General features: G+C 39.4%; 1 protein-coding gene across 1 annotated transcript in view; it reads left to right on the top strand.

Moving 5' to 3' along the window:
* LOC139731334 (stearoyl-CoA desaturase 5-like) overlaps window positions 1-19,938 on the top strand; it is a 28,840-nt gene that overhangs the window by 2,491 nt on the left and 6,411 nt on the right. Inside the window, exons 2-3 of the mRNA XM_071642227.1 lie at window positions 15,428-15,674; window positions 18,756-18,886. Coding sequence (XP_071498328.1) covers window positions 15,446-15,674; window positions 18,756-18,886 — 360 coding nt within the window. The 5' untranslated portion in view covers window positions 15,428-15,445. The remainder of the gene's footprint in view (window positions 1-15,427; window positions 15,675-18,755; window positions 18,887-19,938) is intronic.

The raw sequence follows: 19,938 nt of genomic DNA, 5'->3' as shown, positions 1-19,938 counted from the left end.
GGCCTATTGATACACGTATACCACCTATCAAGATAGGCCTGGTTCCGAGATGGGAGAACGGTCTTCATTTTTGTAATCATCGTCTTTCCTGTCTGCATCCTTCAAATATCGGTAAATTATGGAGCGTAATAATGCATGGTTGAAAAAACTCACCAGCATTGTGTGATGATACATGTCTTGCTTAATGTTATTGTCGATTACATGATTAAACACGCAGCTGTAAACACGACATATCAAGAGATTCTTTTCGATATGTTGGACTATCATTTAAAGTGAAATATCCATGTTCGTTTGTTAATTGATAGAGCAAAATCAGAATGGGAAAGGTTTAATGAAAAGGTTAATAAAAAGTTGCTTGTGTATAATATATATATATATATATTCATATATATATATAATACATATATAATCATAATATTGGGGGGGGGGTTGGGTTTTTTTTTCTTGTTATTGTTTTTAAACTTATAGCATGTATCGTTCGCAACGATATGGGCACCGTACCGTGTGCAGGTCAGTATACACTAGTAGGAGACTACCAATGAATATGAAGACTAACTGATTTTTTTTTTTAATGACATCTAGAGCTGGTGTAGGGTCCACGCTTCTTGCTCTCGTGAGCTCCAAAAGCCAAACAAGACACAATGAACCAAGATTTATTTGCCTGATTCAATATTTGCTCCAATAAAAAAGAGAAAGCTTTCTATAGTCTGTCTATGAGCTATGGATGGATGATAGGAGAGAACAAAGTCACCTAGAGCCTGCAAACATCCGTGAGAGTGTGCTCACAAAATGCTTTATTTCATTTTGTACGGCAGGTTGTCGGTACAAGGTCATGCGCGGATGCTATTCATGTTATACAGTGCACATGACTAGGTTGTGCAATCATGCATGTCGACATGAATACATTGTTTACGTGAATTCTATAGGAAAGAACTAAAAAGTGTGATCATGGTCCGTGATCATTGTCATCAGATGAACTTGCGACTTTGAACCCGCATTGTTGACTGGCGGCATCAAGTAACCAAATTACAATCTATAGGCCTACTCTCTAAAATCTTTCTTCGATTGCTTAAGTACTTATAGTGATGCATTCATTGAGATAAAAACGTAAATTCTTATGGATGAGTTACTTTTGTGTTGATGGAGTTAATTTCCTGCATCCTTGCTCGAGTACGGGTTGGATGATAGACCATGCACGTATATTATTAAGAAATTTGCTGTTAGTCCAAATTATGTGAATGACTGGTTCCTTGTTGAGCATGATGTGATATAAGTAATATACATTCCAAACACAGCATTATTCTTTGGCAGGAAGAACACAGTGCAATTGTCAGTGCCATTAACCGCCGCTGGGTATGGCAAGCAGTTTTTCGCTGTTGACAGAATAGCGAATTTATATGGTCTAATGCTGCATTCAATTTTTATTGTGAGAAACAGCAGCGCAGTAATTAGCATTCTGCCAATATAATATAACGACCATAATTATACTTAACTTCACTTATGAAATAATTGATCCAAACGCCTGGTAGGCACCTCATCAGTCGTTTTGATCAGTTAGAAATAAAATTTAGTATATTTTAGATGTAAAATGCAACTTGTAAATTGTGATATGATGTGTATTTTTATTTGGTAAAAGAAGAGACTTCCATTTTAATCTGTAACCAATATCGATACGGATGTGCAGATTTTAGTCTTCGAGGTTTTTTTTTCAGCTTTACGTCGTTTTTAACCAAGTTTAACGGATTGTGTTACTTAAGAAGCATTAGCTAAAATGTCGAATAATATTCTCATCGCTAAACTAATTGAAGGAGAGCTGTCCAAGACAAGTATAGTGCTGGTTGTGTACGTGTAGATGCGTCACACATGGCTGTCCTCGGATGACCTCGGCACCCCTCGAATGTACACACTAAACCAATCGAACGAGGTGGTATATTCGCTGACACACAGTTTTGCGGTCCAGACGCCAGCATTTATTGCACTGACTTCATTGTGCAAACAACCTTGCTATATATAGACCTTTGTTGCATGCGTAATATATGTATTTTGTTATCAAAGTGTTATCTTTGCATATTATGGAAAAAAACCAGGCAGCAACAGTTTTCACAAATAAGAGGCAACTCTCTTTTCACTAATTTCAATGAAATCCAATTTACAGGATACGATAACACAAGCAAAACGAGACCCCCCCCCCCCCCCCAATATCTCTTACGCAAATTGCAGCAAGGGAACTTATTGCAAACTTAAGTGATGATACTTGACCAACGGCATACTGAAAGAAACGAATGCTGAATATGCCAACAACAAAAAAAATGTGCATACAACTGATGTATCTGCATTCTTTTATTCACATTTTCAGCTGTCTTCTTGCGAAATAGCGGCGTTTCACAGCTGTATAGTTTATTGACATTTGAAACAGACATTCATACAACGCAACGACAGGGCTTATGATTATAAATAACACTAGGCGTTTTCACATCAGCCCGATGTTTCGAAATAGCGCGCTATTTTGCTGACTATTTTTTGCGAAAAATATCTCGAGCTTGGATTTTTATCGGGCTGATGTGAAAACGCCTACTGTATAAAGTTCTGCTATTTACTTAAAACCGGATAACTAAATGCGCAAATTGCCAGTGACGTCAATCATTGAATTTCTAGTAAGGTCTTGTTTTGAGTTTTTTTTTCTTGTCTTCTGAAGATGGAGGTCAGTTCTTTGGAATTGAAGTGAGTCCGTGTGCTGTCCGTCGTCGGCCATTTATGTTACTGTAAAAGTGGCTATTTTCGCGCTGGTAATTTTTCGCGCTCGGCTGGGTAAGATGAATTTCGCATGCTTTTACTTCTACAGTAAATCCTTCACATCTGATTCCTCGCAGTTTTGGAAGACTCTTTAGTCTCTTGGAAAAAAAAACACAAGCAAACAAATTATTCGGACGTAGATTCACCTGAGGGATCTCTGTGGAATAACGCTGACCAAGCACAAGTACGAAGTTCAAAGATTATTAAAGGTCACTCGGTTAAGTGATCCTTTGTCTCTTGTTTCAGTCTTGTCTACAACTTTGTTTGTCCCTGTGCGCATGTCACACATTGGTTTCCATCTGACGTTTTGTCCATTCGTCTTCATTGCACTTAATACCAATTAAAACCCAGTTATTTCTCCTCTTCAAGTACTGCACATGCCTAGATGTCTTGCATGTGTCACTGTATATTAAATATCAAAATGGCTCCCTGGCTAGACGATGTCGTGTTATAGAATGAAGCCTTCTTTGGGTTGCAGTTTATGGCGCCAAAGATTCACTGTCAGATGGAAAGATGGAATCTACTTTGAGGCTAAACCAAGGAAAGACTGCCGAGACATTCTTACATCAGTGGAGAGCAGTAAGAAAGACAGAACTACATAACGTCAGAAAAAAAAAGTACTGACGAGCGATGTATCGACAATATAACGTATATGTTGAAATCTAATAGAATGAAATTATTTGTGGTCAGTTCGGTCAGTATAGGTCATAATCTGTCGCTTGCGGAATCGCATGCATGGCATCGTGCAAGTTGGACGCGTGCAGGTGACTTGAGCTCTAAGGGGAAGTCTACCCTAGTAGTTTGAATATAACCTGTAAAAATGAGAGGAGAATGATACGTAAAGTTTGACCAAATTTTGATTAAAGACAAGGAAGAAATAGAATTGTGAAGATTTGGCCAGTCGAGCACAAATTGATCTCACCGTGATGTTTGACTTGGTTTGTTTTAGTTTGTTGTTTTAATTCTGCATTTTTCAAACACAAACAGAATTATACATAATAGCATTCTCAAATACATGACGTGATTGGGTACAGAACTGAATGCAAGGCACAATAGTAATCCAATAAGTAATTTATACTTCTAACAAAATAATGATAATGGTATTTCCATGTTGTTGTTTTTTCTTATCTATTGGAGATGATCATTGAAAAATACAGGAGATCGACCTCAGCAGTTTGTTGTTTCTCGATTTTGAATGCGGCCACTTCGGGGAAACCATTATGATGTTTCACATTCCATCTCTCTTTGTTTTCATTGATGACGGAATATATCTTATCCATGCAGGAGTGGCATAGAAAAAAAAAATGAAAGTATCTGATGATTTAATAAAGTGTGCATGTATAAGATTGGAAGTTTACTTGATGGAAAACGAGGTCTTTTTTTGTAGCATAGCGCAAATAGGGGTGTGATATCACGAAATTGATGATTTGTGTTAGATTGATCAGAACTTGAAATATAGCTTTCTCAGGTTTAATCAGAATTTGCTCAAACTGTATTCTTCCAGTTCTTTAAGGTTCTTTTCACACAATCGTTTTTTCGAGGGTGGACTTCCTATTAAAGTATTTATATACTACATAGGAGCATTTCAGATGAGTTAAAAACTGTGTATGCGGCAGCGTCAGGGCATGAAGACAGTGAGCATGATTTCCCCGACGACGGTTATGATTACCAATGACAGCCATGGTGCAACTTGAATAGGCTGACAGTTTGGGGTCACCCCACAAGACCGACACCCACGAGTCATACGGCCCACGAGTTTGACATTGAAAAAAAGAAATGTCCAAGGGTCATACAGCCCATGAGCTCGATGCAAGGCAAATATGGCCCGTGAGTCCGACAGTAGGCAAACAAGGCCCACATGTTCGACACTAGGCAAATATAAGGCCCTTGAGTCCGACAGTAGGCAAAAAAGGCCCACGAGACCGACACTGCGTACATTAAGCCCCGTAATACAATGACCCGTAGGCCTTGTTTGCGTAGTGTCGGAGTCATGGGCCTTTTTTGCCCAATGTCGGACCAGTGTTCCTTGCTTGCGCAATGTCGGACTCATGGGCCTTTTTGCCTAGGGTCGAGCTCGTGCATGGGCTGTATGACTCGTGGGTGTCGAACTCGTGACGTGCACCCAACAGTTTGGACTTCAGTGGCAAGGCCGTCCTCGTAAGAGCATGAAGAGAATGGCAGATTGCTTGCAGAAAAACACACGAATTCCCAATATCTGCTAGCTTTGTTTTCGCGGGCCGGCTGCTCAATAACCCCTACAGTGCAGTGGTGATGCACGCAAGAATTCATTATTTTCCGATTTGATTTTATTCTGTATAACTGATGAAAATCTCATATGCGAAAAACAAACAAATAAAGAAACCAAAACAAGAAACAAGAAACAAAACAAAGCAAGACCAATCAAAACCCGCAATCCCATAAAAATACCAAAATATCAAAACAAGCAAGCAAATAACAATACAATACTAGTAGACAGAACTAGACAAGCAAGTTATAAAGCGATCGTACTGCTGTCCCAGGTTTAGGCTCTCATCTTCAACTGGATTTTTGCAGTGCAACCTTCATGACGCTATTACAACGAGTTTAGATAATTATCTAGTGGAGATTACTATTCTCAAACCAATGTATCAATGCGTTTTTGAAATACAGAATATATTAAAAGGAAAAAGTCTATTATCGCCCATGCTATAATCAAAATATTCTTCATGGTGTATACAGAATTCCAGAAAGCAATTTTGTTTTCATGATCTCGTTGCATTACGTTAGATATGTAACAAATCCCATTGCCCTCTCCGTTTGATTTTTTTTCTTCACAGTTCGACTGTGTCCAGCGCGCTTGAAGGGAGGGAGATAGCAGGGGTGATGTTGTGTCTTGCAAGTAAGATGCGGGCTTATAGTCATGAAAATGTGTGTGTTTTTTTTTTTTTTTTTTTTTTTTTTTATTTCAGGCACAAGAATCATGATAACATCACCCCGTGACACTGACTGTACGCGGAGTATACGGGCATGTCACGATGTAATGACAGCATTCATTGGAGACCTGACCACTTCCGCGTTACCCCCTTTCCTGCCATGCTATCATGATGAACATTGGCTTATCTATTTTCACTAATAAAAAATGATAATGAAAAAAAAAAATGAGAGTTCATGCAAAGAAATATCATTGAAACGTCATTCTAGATTCTGCACATGGTCTTTCAACAATCTTGTTCAATCCCCTCCCTTTGCATATACACAATTAATGTATATATATATATATATATATATATATATATATAATATATATATGTATAATATATATATATATATATATATATATATATATATATATATATATAATATGTATATATATTAGGTAGGGGCAATTAAACGATTCACTGTATTTAAGAAAAAGGAAATTCCCACACTGCATGAATTACGACATAGTATCGCCATTACAGTCAAATACTTGCAATACGATTTCGTCGGTTTGCTTTTGGTATACCCTTCGCGTGGCTTGCTGCATGAAACGTAAGTTTGTTTTGTTGCTGTTGTTTGTCAATACGTACGGGTAAAGTGACAATGTATCACGATGTCTTACTTCATAATATGAGCATGAAGAATATACATTTATATTCTTCGTGCTCATCGGCTCATGACTCCATCATACTCTATAGTCATCGTCCGAGTCTCATTGTGAGAGAGAAGGCCATTGTTCCGCAGCATATGATATGTGTAATTAAATATTTCACGCTTCGAAGCATGATAGAGTTCCGTAAAGTGAACATCAATTTCACGAGCAAATAATATTTTTTTCCTTTCTCCCCATGTGCTTCTAATGAGTATGCCGTCTGTGCCTAAGTGTGAATTGAGATGCAGATTCGATTAACTAGCAGCGACGGGTCGTTTGCTTTTCGTTTCTTCATTATCAGCTGGCTATAATATAGGAAACGAGGGTTAAAGGGGAAACTCCGTACACTCCGCACAGTGTTTCAAGTCTACTGAGAGGGAAATCTATCCAACAGAACGGTAGAAAACTGATGAATACACTGGTATGAATGAACGAAAGCTATGAAATATTAACGTACTTTTGACAATATCTTACAGTGATAGGGTCTCAATCACCGTTTTATATGAATTCAATATTCATGTGAGGTGATGATGTTATCGCAGGACTGGCCATCCCCGAAAAGGGGGGGGGGGGGGATGGATGGGTGCATACTAACGAACCTTCATAATTACGAACTTTCTTTCGTTTTTTTCAAAGAACCTTGGGTTAACGAAACTTTTCAGGTCACCTGGAATATGTATTGGTGTTTTCCTTCCTGCTGAAAGTACCGGCAGTGCGTTTGGTATTACAGATGTTTAATACAGTTTACGTATGTTTTTATGCCACCTTCAAAATGATAAGGTACGTGGAAGGTCGGTGATAGGTGACTCTTGTTTCGGATGACCTTTCTTTATCGCGCAGCACTATATTATAACACATCGCCGATTTACATGCACTTATTGTGCGCATGCCCACTAATTTGTTGTGGTATAGAGTAAACCAGGGGGTGATGTTTTGTTTTGTTTTTGATCAGGCAGAACACTTTGTATGGTAATTTGAGACCAGACATCTTTTTGATTCATGAAAACGTGGAAGATCATGATATTGTGCACGTTCTGATAAGGCTCGTTATAGACTAAGCAATTCCTTCCTGGAGTACCTAAGCCATATACATCGGTGGAAATTAAAGCTAACTGAAGAGCGTCATTCAAAGTAGTCTAGAAATTGATTACCACCGAGTATATGCCTGTCCATGAAGCGGAAGACATAAAATCGTGACTCCTGTTCGAAGAACTAAATCATGTAGGCCTGCTCCAAGTCGACGCCACGGGTTTTATTGTGAAGCCGCAGGCATGGCGGCTCGTTCGTAGCGAGGTCAGTGCTTGGCGTACCTGGGGATCAGGGGAATCCGGGTGTCGTCTGCGATGGAAAGAGTGTTAGGGCAAGGTTTCTTTAGGGCTCACCTATTGGCTTAAAGAACAGTTTTGTACTGCCGTCTGAGAAGCGCAAAATGTGTTAATCGCCTCACTTTTGCCACTGAACACTCCCGTATTTTGTCATTTACATAATTATATTTCGCGTAATCCTTTTTACTGTTAGAGTCATCAAATCGGATGTAATTATTGCGTCAATTACTGTTCATGTTATTATTGCCATTAATGATTATATCGAACACTATCATTATTATTCTTTCTATTTTTCATTGTAGCATACCATCATCATCACTACTCAGATTGTTGTTTGACCATTGGCAAAGTCATTTTCACTTATTTCCCATTGCATTCTGAGGAGTTGTATTGTTTCTGTAATAAGTATCAAATTTTACAGTTCCAGGTCGTTGGTTTTTTAACCATGGACATTTTCTTCTATGGGCTCTTCTTGTTATGTTTTCGATGTTTGTCTTTGTATCTTTATTGAGTCTACTGGTGACTGGCTACGTGCTGTCTCATTTACTGGCTGGTTCAACCCATGACCATTCCATCAACCAAGACTGACATTGGACCAGCTTATTTTGTTATGCGCAGCAGACAAGGTTGTTGTTGTTGTTGTTGTTTTGGTTTTGATGGCGTGTATCACTCAAGAATATGTCAAGATTGAGTATTTACGCCAAATACAAGGTGGTTAAAGGGAAGTAGTCTTTGTCCAAGGCTGTGTCGGTTTAGTAATACAAGAAAAGCGAGTAAATTGTAGAGGATTATTACGCCAGACATATCCTAGTCACTAGCGAGGAACCAACCCCAGTATGCACTATAGTGGAGACGTCGCTGCGAATCGTGCGACTCAAAAGATCAAGAAACGGCTTGCACTATCACCAAGAAGACGACTCCAGGGCAACTTCGGAGACGTCTCCAGACAAAATGACAACGTTTTCGTCCGGAAGTCGCCTGGAAGTTGTGGTGATGTCACAGCGACGTCTCCGAGGCGTCTTCTCAAGAGCGGAGACGTCTCCACGAAGTGTCTTCACATCGTCGCCGGTAGGTCGTGCATGGGTAGCCGCAAGTTTGCGGAGACGTCTTGGAGACTTCGCTAACAAAATTAGTCTCCACAACTTGGCCCCAACGGAGGAGACGTGGCGGAAACATCTCCCAGACCAGTTGGAAACTTGAGAAAATCTCGCGTGTTCAATTCTCTCGTGACTCCCCGGAGACAAAGCTATATTGGTAGTCTTATAGGAGACGTCGTGGAGACGTCTCCGCCACCTGCGAGACTCGAGTCGCCACCAGGTCGCCACCTATAGTCTCAAAGCTAATAAGACACCCATGTTGTAAACATTTTAGCATTTGCATTACCGAATTTTTCTCTCAGCGTTTGCTGGCGAAAATGACAACCAATCAGCAGAGCTCTGTTAAGAAAAAAAAAAAGAAGTTCACGCATACGCGCATCACACTGAGGACCAGTGGCGAATCTAGCAATTCCATCATTGTTTGAAGTGACGAACTGAATTATTCAGTGTATGAATTACCCAGTAAGTGTGTTTTTCAGGCAGTGAACATTTCTCCCAGCTTGTGAAAAATTAGAAGTACAGTGTACCACATTCGTAGATCTCAAAAGTTCTCACGCTGACGCGCTCGGCTTCGGATCGCTTCGCTCGCTGCCTGTCGACGCCAACAACAGCGTCGTGGCCTTTGACAAGGCTACCAGAGAGGCGATACATCCCGGCTCCAACCCTATAACGTGAGGTGTTGGAGAGACAGCTTATTATCTTGCGTTCAAAGAGAGTGCGCCTGCTCATACTAAAATGTAGCTGCTTAATTATTCCCTATGTGTGCACCAAGGACTATCACTAGGATGTCTCTCGCCACCCTACCCGGCTCTTCCTTGAATGAGTAATGTGATTGGACTAATTGCGAGCGTGGCCTAGATTTCGTCTGCTATACTCCTTTGAGGCATCGCGAGAAGACTGGAGTAGATGTGATCATCTATCTCATTTTTTGAATGCTCTTGGCCATTGTGTCTTCCAACAAAGTTTGTGTAGCAAGGTCCCATTCCTCCAGGACATACTCAGAGTCAACTGCGTCATACATAATAAACTGCAGAGAATGCTGATAATAATGACGATGACTGGAATACTATATGATGTAATATAATAATGACAATAATAATAATAATAATAATAATAATAATAATATTGATGATAATAATAATAATAATGATAATATTTAGTGATATTATCATTATTATTACTATTATTATTATGCACTAGAAGAGAACGTGTACCAACAAATATATTTTATTGCACTGTCGAAAAGGAGCGAATTTCTATCTGCTTCTTCCATCTTACAGTATATTGGCAGCTATTGGTCACAGAAGGTAGCTCTTTAGAGGAGATAGGCAGATTATGATATCAGCATTTCGAACGTTATTGTGCAACATGGGGCTGTCTTTCTAATTGCATGTACCACAAGCTATGCGTAGATAATGATGAAGGCCTTTCATGTCCTAGAACGACTAGCACGATAAGTATAATTTCTCCATGCATTGCAACAAGAAAAGTATACTGATATGCCCTCACATGTCGATCTTGTGTGACAGGATGTTGCCACTGCAATGAAAAAAAAAGGCCAAAGTGTCAACCCGTTCACCCAAGGAAGTACTAGGGTAGTACCTCCTTGGTTCACCCACCCCAGACACCAAGTGATGCTCGTGCATCGCAGTGGTGTGTACCCTGGTTCGCGATTTTTATAGTGACCACTCTCTCGTGTTGGTCTAGCCTCTGACTACCTGCTGTGTTCACGAAGTCAACGTGATTGTGACGTATGTGAGGAACGAGTCATAACATGCTTGAATCCAGACTAGAATTCAAGCCTTTCAGAAGTGGATGTCTCTCCAGCTTGTGCCTCATGTACCCCTCCCCCTATTTCATGAATGTACTCTCCACAGTATGTAGGACACACACTGACCTGAGCAGTTTGTTTGCATACATGTACTTCGCTATGATTATACAGTGCGCTCACCAGCAGTGCTCAAACGGGGGATTCTATTTACAGAACGTCTGAAAATTGCGCAGGTGCCCTTTGGAGCGGCCTTAATACACAGCAGCTCTACCCTCTGTAACGTCCTTTTCGTGCATCGTCACATAGGGGCGCCTCAGCCGCAGGCAAAAGAATGCTGTTGAACGAATATTCCGTCCCTCTTTTCATTATTACTTACATTACAATACACACATGCGCACACGCACGCACGTACGCTCCATGTTGATGTTGTTGGGTTTCTCTCTCTCTCTCTCTCTCTCTCTCCCTCTCTCTCTCTAGAACATGATATGCTTCCCTTATATTTTTTTCGTGATTTACCGTAGGGATGAATATGGTAATCAAAGATGGCTCGAATTAAGTCGCCCGTAATTTATGATGTCGCCCCTCCTCTTTTTTCCTCCCCCACCCCCTTTACTAACGCTCTATGCACTCCCATTATTTTCTCTACTCTCATTGAGCCTTTGGTGCAGGCCTTGCTATAGCTATTCAACTTCTCAATAGGGATCACAAAACCTGATTTCCACATAGAACCACCGTGTCATATAACTTTAATTCGTAGTTTATTATGTATTTGGGGTCAAAATTAAACCGTATGGTGATTAGTTGAAAGAGCCTGGTTATAATGATGTATTTTCAACTACTAGTATTTTAGAATGTTGGGCTGTTTGACAATCGACGCTATACTATTTGGAAAATGACGTCACCGTTTATGACGACATTTTCCAAACAGTGCACGAGCAATTCTGACTTTACATAGTATCATAGCGCGCTACTTTGTCACTGTGAAATGTGCAAAAAAAAATGATATCATAAAGCAATTCTGACATTGTGCGCTGCTTCGTACGGTCACTGTGAAATGTAACAAAGCATTTGCCTCATTTCCCCCGTCTTTTGTGTAATTTTTTATCCAAAATATAAAACAAAAATACTCTGTCTAATTTTGAGTCTCTTGTTAAAACTACAGTATTGGGTCTCAGTGCCTCCAAAAGTACTATTCACTTCCGGCCTGCTCACATACTGCATGTTATTACATGAAGAATAGAGATAGGTTGATACCTGGTATAATGATACATTGTTAGATAGAGGAAGGGAGAGAGAGAATCGAGAGCAATCAAACCATTAAGGAAGACTGATAGCCGGTTATTATTGTTGGATGATAATCAGATTACGCTGCTGAGTGTCCAATACCATACGTTGAGGGAAAAAGGATCACTTGAACTGAACGTGATATAGTTCAGTCTAATACAGTCCCCGTGACTCCACAGGCGAAAGTATCGTCCTTATTGACATAAATATGATGCTCATGGCCATCCGAATGTAATACAGCGTGTCATATGAAACGCTATTACGATAAAGCTACAAGGTTACACGTTAATCCATTGAACGCTCTGATAAATTAATGCGAGACAGGCTTGTCAAAGTGACCAACACTTATTTTCGCCTGCAGTGATAGTATGCTTACCATGACTACCAGCATATTTTTTTTCAGATTATACATTCCATTTCTGTTTGTTTTTTAATAGTTTGAAACATATTGATAATTATCTGTTCGTTTAAAGCGATACAAGCTTTGTGAAAAAGAACAGCTCGTAATAGTGACTGCCAGCAAATATTCTAAGGCGAACTGTATGGACGACTGTTGTTTTCTTTTGTGTTGACTGACTGCTTCATGATCTGTTTTACAAGGATGAGCAGGAAAGCCGTACATGACAGTGACAACACAGTGTCTATGATACAGTGGATCCGCCTTTACAGACTATTCACATATGAACGGATAATTACGCATACATGTATTTTCTCTGTGCCTCCAGCATGTATATATCCCGTATTTTGGGGTTGCATAATTATAATAAAAAGGAAATATGCTAAAACTTGATGCAGACCACGACAATGCATATAGGGTGAAAAACAATGCCACACTGTGACGCTGAATTCATGGTTTAGTGCACTATGTCACGAATGACGTCATGTTCATGTACAATACATGTATATTCATCGATAGCGTGTGTAAAGTGCAATCGGTATCGGCTTGTGAAAGACCATAACACAGCGACGCGCCGTGGTATAATGTGTTTTGACGATACAGAAACTTTTTCACAATGTATGATCAGGTCCACTGCGCGCGGTTAACACTGCATGGCCGTCTGTGCTGTAATAATATGTAAACAAACAACAACATCAGAGTAACTTTTATTGTAAGTGAAACCGCCCTGTATTTTTTTTACATGTATTTTAGAATATAAAACAAATACATCACACACTATTTCAAGCCTCTATAGTAAAATTATGGATCAACTATAAAGGCTCTTGGTGCATTTGCTTCATTCTATGTTAACAGTATGTTTATTTATAAGGAAGAATTGTGGAGTACACAAACTGTTTTGCTGTTGAATGACAAACTGGTGGTATTTTCAAAGTTTCGTATTTCTTTTATAGGCCTACCTTTTTTCACTGCCGTAATGACAAATCACCATGCAAGCAGACCTTTAAATCGTCAGGAAGTTAATTATAATGTGGTACACCACATGTTCAAACATTTTCAGGGCGTGATTCTTGTTTGTAGCAGTAGCCATCAGTACGAAGTAGTTTGGGCGTATATTGTATCTTATCAAAATGGCGATGATATTTGGTCGTGGGAATAGCAATAAAGATGTAGGCCTACCGCTGCTCTTATACTACTTACCTACTGCAGTCGATAATAAAGAATGAGGATGATGACGGAGATATTGCAATTACAGAAGTTACCGTACACGATAATTATTTATTCAGCTCTTAATTTATGATACCTGTTGAGGAGGGAACGTAATACTCCATCATTACCCATCAGCAGGGTTTTTAATGACTATCAAGGAGGAAGATTTTAGCAGAGTGCGGAAACTAATGAAATTGACAGGGTATCAGCCGTCACTGTCATTCCTGTCAAGAGAGGCGCAATATGAATGGCTTAGATTATTTGACTTGACTCCTCATATCGTTTGATTAGGAAGTTTGATTTCGTTTAAATTTCCCGTTGTAATTTATCCATTATTATATTTAAGAGTACTTTACTTTGTGAATACTGTCTCTCTGACTTAAGAACGAAACCACGTGCCATGACGTATGATCAACGTGACCCTTTTCTGCTTACTTATACATTCGGTGAAAAATGGGGTAAAGGCAGGACAAATTTTATAGAAGACAAAGGTTAAAACTTAGCTAGAGACGCATGGACGTCATTTTCTGTAATGAATAGTGCTCGTATCCATAAATTCGGTGTAAAATGGGATAAAGGCAGGACGAATTAGAAGGCAAAGTAAAACCTTAGCTAGTATTTTGCATGGACGTCATTTTCTGTAATAGAATGAATAGTGCATGCTCGTATCCATAAAGAAAAAAAATCAGTATATCCCGATCGCAGCGATAATGCTCCAGTAGACGTCACATGATAATCCTATTAATCAATTGGTTGTAGAGCTTCAAAGTCTTCCTAATTCTGCAAGAGACTTCCTAAAAAGTTAATTCTCTGTATCCGGATAAGAGAATGTCATAATCATCCTGATTTCAGAACTTTTTATCTCTCCCAATGAGATGCATGTATAACACGCAGGTCCCGGTATCTCCCCGATTGCTATAGTTGGTACATGTATATCTCTCTGATTTTGAATGGGAAATGTGGCAGACCTGCAGGCGTGATATATGCCTACCCCAGGAAATCTAGTTCATGGATTACATGCTGTATTGGAACGATGCTGTCATGTTCTCGACCTCATACAAAATCACATTTTGACTTTCATGACGTCTTTGAGGTTTTAGTGGAAATTTTAGAGGGAAGATGGTCACGGGTTCTTACAGCTTCTTACATCTTCTTATAGATATAGCACAATGTGCCGAGTTGATACTTATTGCTGACTTTAAAAGCTAGTGCTATAGTCACCATGGGACGAACAATGAAGGTTCGGCATTATTCGCCCGTGTTCAGGTTCTTAGAACAAATCCGTGATCAGCTTTATAGACCCTGTAGTGTCTTCTTCGCAGTTAATACAAGTCGCTGTGCAAAGCTGGATTTCACATTGAAATTGGGAGAATGACAGGGCTTGTGGTCTACTAATGCTACTTTCATTAGGGTTGGTGCTGTGATTATACTCGGTAATGCGATTTCTTTCTGCTTTAACATGTACAACTTCTTTTAAGTCAAGTATGTCTTATCCCACAAAGTTGAATCCCCCTTCAATGACACTTGCATTATCGTCCCTACCCTGATGTAAAAGATGATATTTTCGCAAGGGATTAATTTTCGCGAATTTAGTAACGCGCATAATATCGCCACACGCTATCCATAGGGTATTAGTGCACTTACGATAGGCTTGGCGTCAAAACAACATCTCGCGAAAACGTTTGTGACTTCATCTGTACGCGAAAATTTGTCTAGCCATTGAAGGACTCGTCCCAGTGTCTGTAGTCAACTTGTCCGTATTTCTCTATGCTCCCTGGTTCATGCTGACATTATTTTGTTTATCAGATGTTTTTTACTTTATTATTTGTAACTGTAACGCGCGCACGTGCGTACGTTTGTGTATTTACATTTGATTTTGTGAGATTAACATGCCCAAAATTTTCCCAACCGTTTTCCCCCTCTTATTCTCGCCTCGAACAGACGACCTGACGAACAACCATGGCGCCGAAGAATCCTGTTATGAGCGTGGAGCCCTCCCATGAGGACGCCGGTCTGGAGGGGGGACCGGACCTCGAGCCCGCACCGTTCGCTGCCTCCTACCAGCAAAAACAGCCCCCTCTACGGATTGTGTGGCGCAACGTGATTTTGATGGCACTGCTCCATCTCGTCTCGGTCTACGCGCTTCTAGTCTCCATTTGGGGCTGCAAACTCTACACTATAGCATGGAGTAAGTGACCGAAAGAGAACTGGAAGAGGTCTGCGTTCCAGACTGATGCTGGATTCTGTTTTCTTTTCACTTTTTAAGATTTTTCTTTCGTTCCTGCGTTTTCTTTCAGCCAGAAAATCTTTGAATATATTTCCATTAATTTTTAAACTCAGATCTGTAGGTGTTCGCTTAACGAGAGGTTTTTCTTCTTTGTGAAGAGAGAATAATGCCATATAATACAATGTGAGCACGTAAGGACAGATCTGTGTCAAACAAGAATATTACAAGGAAAAAACAAAACAAAACAAAACAAAACAAGAGTCAACGGGAGGGGGGGGGGGCAAAACAAAAGTGATTCGAAGAATAGAAGTTTACCATTGAAAACCTGATTAAACCGAGTTTGTACAAAAGTTTAATGTCCCACATACAACTTATGTTTTGCGCAAGTTATCGCGAACACTTCCTTGAATATTCCAAGTAGGCCCGGTCCTAATAATGATGATAATGATGATGATAATGGTAATGATGGTGATTATGATTATGATAGTAACCAAGGTGCACATTCGAACACTCAATGACGCTCTTGATGCTGTGAAGTACGGCTTACTGAAAAGTTTACGTTGCTTTCAAGGAAAGCGTCCTAAATCTGACTGATCTCCACCTTCCTTTATACCAAAATTATGGTCGACATCAACAGTATTTACTGCAAGTGAGCTCTGGACATAACTCCCAGGGTATGTTACAAATTCAACATTTGGGAAGAATATGATTTGCTGAAAACAAACACATTGTTAAAGACTATATAGTGCACTTGTTTTTTGTTTTGTTTTGTTTTTTGTTTGCGGCTAGCGCGCCCCTCCGCGAATCATCTGAATCTATTGAATGCTACTAATGCGCAGGTGTACGGAGTTGTCAAGTGGTGACTTTGTATTTGCGATGTTTTTGGAGATAAGAGTAACGGAACATAGGCTGTAATGAAACCTATGTCACGCTGATACCCTCGGATATCCACTCAATATGTAATTCTCCGTCAAAACAAGAGAAAACAAGATACATCCGATCTTGTGATCTCTTGTTCCTGTGATAAGCCTTCCGAGTGTGGATGCGATTGGTGCAGTAATCTCTTAATTCGGTGTTATTCGATGAAAAGTGTCGCAATCAACGGAAGTTCATCAAACTTTCCCCATAGATACTCACTAACAATGACTAATAAAGTTCCTCAGTGTTCAAAGTCAGACTAAAGTCACTACTTGCTTACATAAACTGGCTGGAAGTTGGCATCGAACTTTTAGCCTCCCACCAATGACCAATGCGTTAAAAAAATCTTAATAGACAGTTAATATAAATATTCTGTTCAACAAAAAAAAAAATCCTCATTGTAATTCAATGACCGAGATGAAAGACAAAAAGCGAAGATGAACAAAAGAATGCATTGAAGCAAATCTTTGCAATACCACCAACGAGTAGAATAACCCCCATGGACGTAATAACAGATATCACCGTCAGAGACCACATGCTGTGACAATAACGGACCACTTGATTTCAGAGGAAGAGCAAAGTCACGTCACCCGATTCAATCTGACCAGCATTGCGGATTGACTAATGACTGCAGTTATTGACAGAATAGACAGGAAACCCTCTGCATGTCCTGAGTATGGGATAATCAGTTTGATAACACAATCAAACAGTGTCCGTGATATCAAAGAAATCAGATACACAGATATCTCCTGTGGTTGGTCAAATAATATTAGTAGCCCTCGGTAGGCAAAGCTCTGCAAATACTTGCTGTTCCTAAACACTCATTTATCGTCATGTCTAAGCGACAGGAATATATTTGCCAGTTCATATCGTGATGTATAAGTAATTACGCACATACAGAAGAAAAAAGGGAAGAAAATAAATCAAATGATAAAAGTAACACACTCTATGACACGTGTACTATACCACTGATACCTTATTACAATATGCTACAATACCTCATCATTTTTCGCCTCGTATACAGCATTACGTGCAAACCAGGATATCAATGGAATAAAATCTTTATTAATAAAACCTTTGGAGCGTTTACTCATGGTGATGGAAGAGGACTTCAATACTTGGTATGGGCTCCTAAATAAGAATAATTTGTGCTCAGATGAAAAAAAAATGGCCAGAATATAGCTATCGGGGAAATTGACATTTTTTGAAGCGGTATACTTGTTATGTTTTCGTGCGGATGTTGTGCAAAAAATACAAAGGATGCAGAATGAATATGCGCGATTAGTGCTTAATGTTGATTGTTATACACCCCAGTGCTCTTTGCTTACCACTTTAAACTGGCTCTCCATTGAAGAAAGAATCAAGCTACAATATTGCATACTCACCTTCAAAATTATTCATAATCTGGTACCTACTTCTTTAAACCCTTTGATTACTTCTTATTCGGCCAATTACTACAAAACACGACATTCTCAGAATTGCACTTTATCAATACCTTTCCCGAAAACTGAATATGAAACGTTCCTTTCCGTACACCGGTAGCTCTCTTTTCAACAAACTCCCCATTGCAGTACAACTGTCCTCGTCTCTGAATATATTCAAAACAAATTGTTTAAGATTTATCCGCATGCTTTTTTTTTTCTCTCATGGATCCAGCAATATTTATTTCTCTATTTTTCTTTCTAGTTGTCACACCCATTAGACATTTTTTGTTTTGTTTATAGTTATATACTCTCCCCTTTTCCAAATTGCTAAGGCCGTATAACCTTTGATATATTTAGTATTATACGTAACAGAAATGTAGTTAAGTTTTTTGTTTGTTTGTTTGTTTGTTTGTTTCTGCCATTGATCTGTAATTATGTGAATCATGTTACTATAAAATGTATTGTAATTTTCAATTTTGTATATAGACAGGGCGCCATTGTAAAGCAGTTAACAAACTGAATGTGCCTATATACCCTGTTTTTTCTAAAGAAAACATGAATAAATAAATAAAGAAAGAAAGAAATAAATAAATAATTATGCAATGCAGATAGTTGTGTATAATTTTCGGTGCCACTAATGAAATTCACGGTTGTACTATTCACATGGTTTTTAATTTGGTTTTCCCCTGTGTACACCCAGCTGTACTGGTGTACCTACTGTCGGGACTCGGCATCACGGCCGGCGCCCATCGCCTCTGGGCTCACCGCTCGTACAAGGCCAGGCTTCCGCTGAGGGCATTTCTGGGCATTTGTCAGACTATGGCTTTCCAGGTGAGGGCGCAAGTGAAAAGATCGACAAGTCCTTGCGTTTAGTTACTGTTAAGCCAGTTCGTAGTTAGCTCATGTAAACATTGGTACAAATTACCTTTCTTTTTTTCTCAGTTGGTTAGACACTTCACTCGTTTTCAAAGCGGCAAAATGCTTAAGCTTGCCCTACGTAACAATTTATGGAATTCATGTTCAAACAAAGAATGAACTTGCGTTGAGATCAGGTGATCAGAATACTCCATCAGTTGACAATTTAGCAGGCAGCCATTTCATTGTTTTGTATTGAATGCAATAACAGCCTATTTCCTTTCATATTGCGAAATGCCATTCTTGCTGTCAGGTGGATGTGCTTGCAAGCACCATTTAGATACGGATCACATGAATAATCATCGCATCACAGATGCTTATCTCAGTGAATTTACAAACCAAAATGCCTGTTGGTACAAATGACCTTTTTCTGCTCATGCGCAAAGTGGAATTACGAACGGGTCTTTTTAGGTACAAATCGGTAGAACAGACAAATCTACATGCTTATGAATAAACGAGGTAAATAACGGTGAACAAGTTAACGAATTTTTGCAGAGATTTTATGAAAACCAAAAGTTAGTCTTGATGCAGGTTATTCTTTGGCTTTAGCAGCCGGAAATCAGAATAATCAAATGCAACTTTAGAAACGCTTGATACGCATGCGAACGGTTCGGTTATTTATAAGTGATTAGATGATTTTAAAAAAGCCAAGCAAACAAACAAACAAACAAACAAACCCATGGAGTTCAAAGCTTTTCGTCATAAACTCAATGAGGGTGCATCTCATGATCAATATTCAAAGCACCACACCTCTGAAGAGGCCGTCATCAGACCCATCTCTTTTAGCTGGGGATTCTTGGTTTCTGCCCTTTTGATCTTGATTCACAATGCAGTGGCATTGCGAACAATACCAAGACCACAGCAAAAGACATCTCTTTTATCATGATTATGAAGCAGATGTCAAATGATTTAGATAAAGAGAAACCGGTAAAACGACCTCAACCAACATCCCAGCAGAAAATGTTTAA

The sequence above is a fragment of the Diadema antillarum genome, unplaced genomic scaffold, assembly GCF_040938485.1.
Source record: "Diadema antillarum isolate AM-2024a unplaced genomic scaffold, OU_Dant_1.0 seq00000368_RagTag, whole genome shotgun sequence".
NCBI lineage: Eukaryota > Metazoa > Echinodermata > Echinoidea > Diadematoida > Diadematidae > Diadema > Diadema antillarum.
This window is presented reverse-complemented; position numbering and strand designations above follow the sequence as displayed.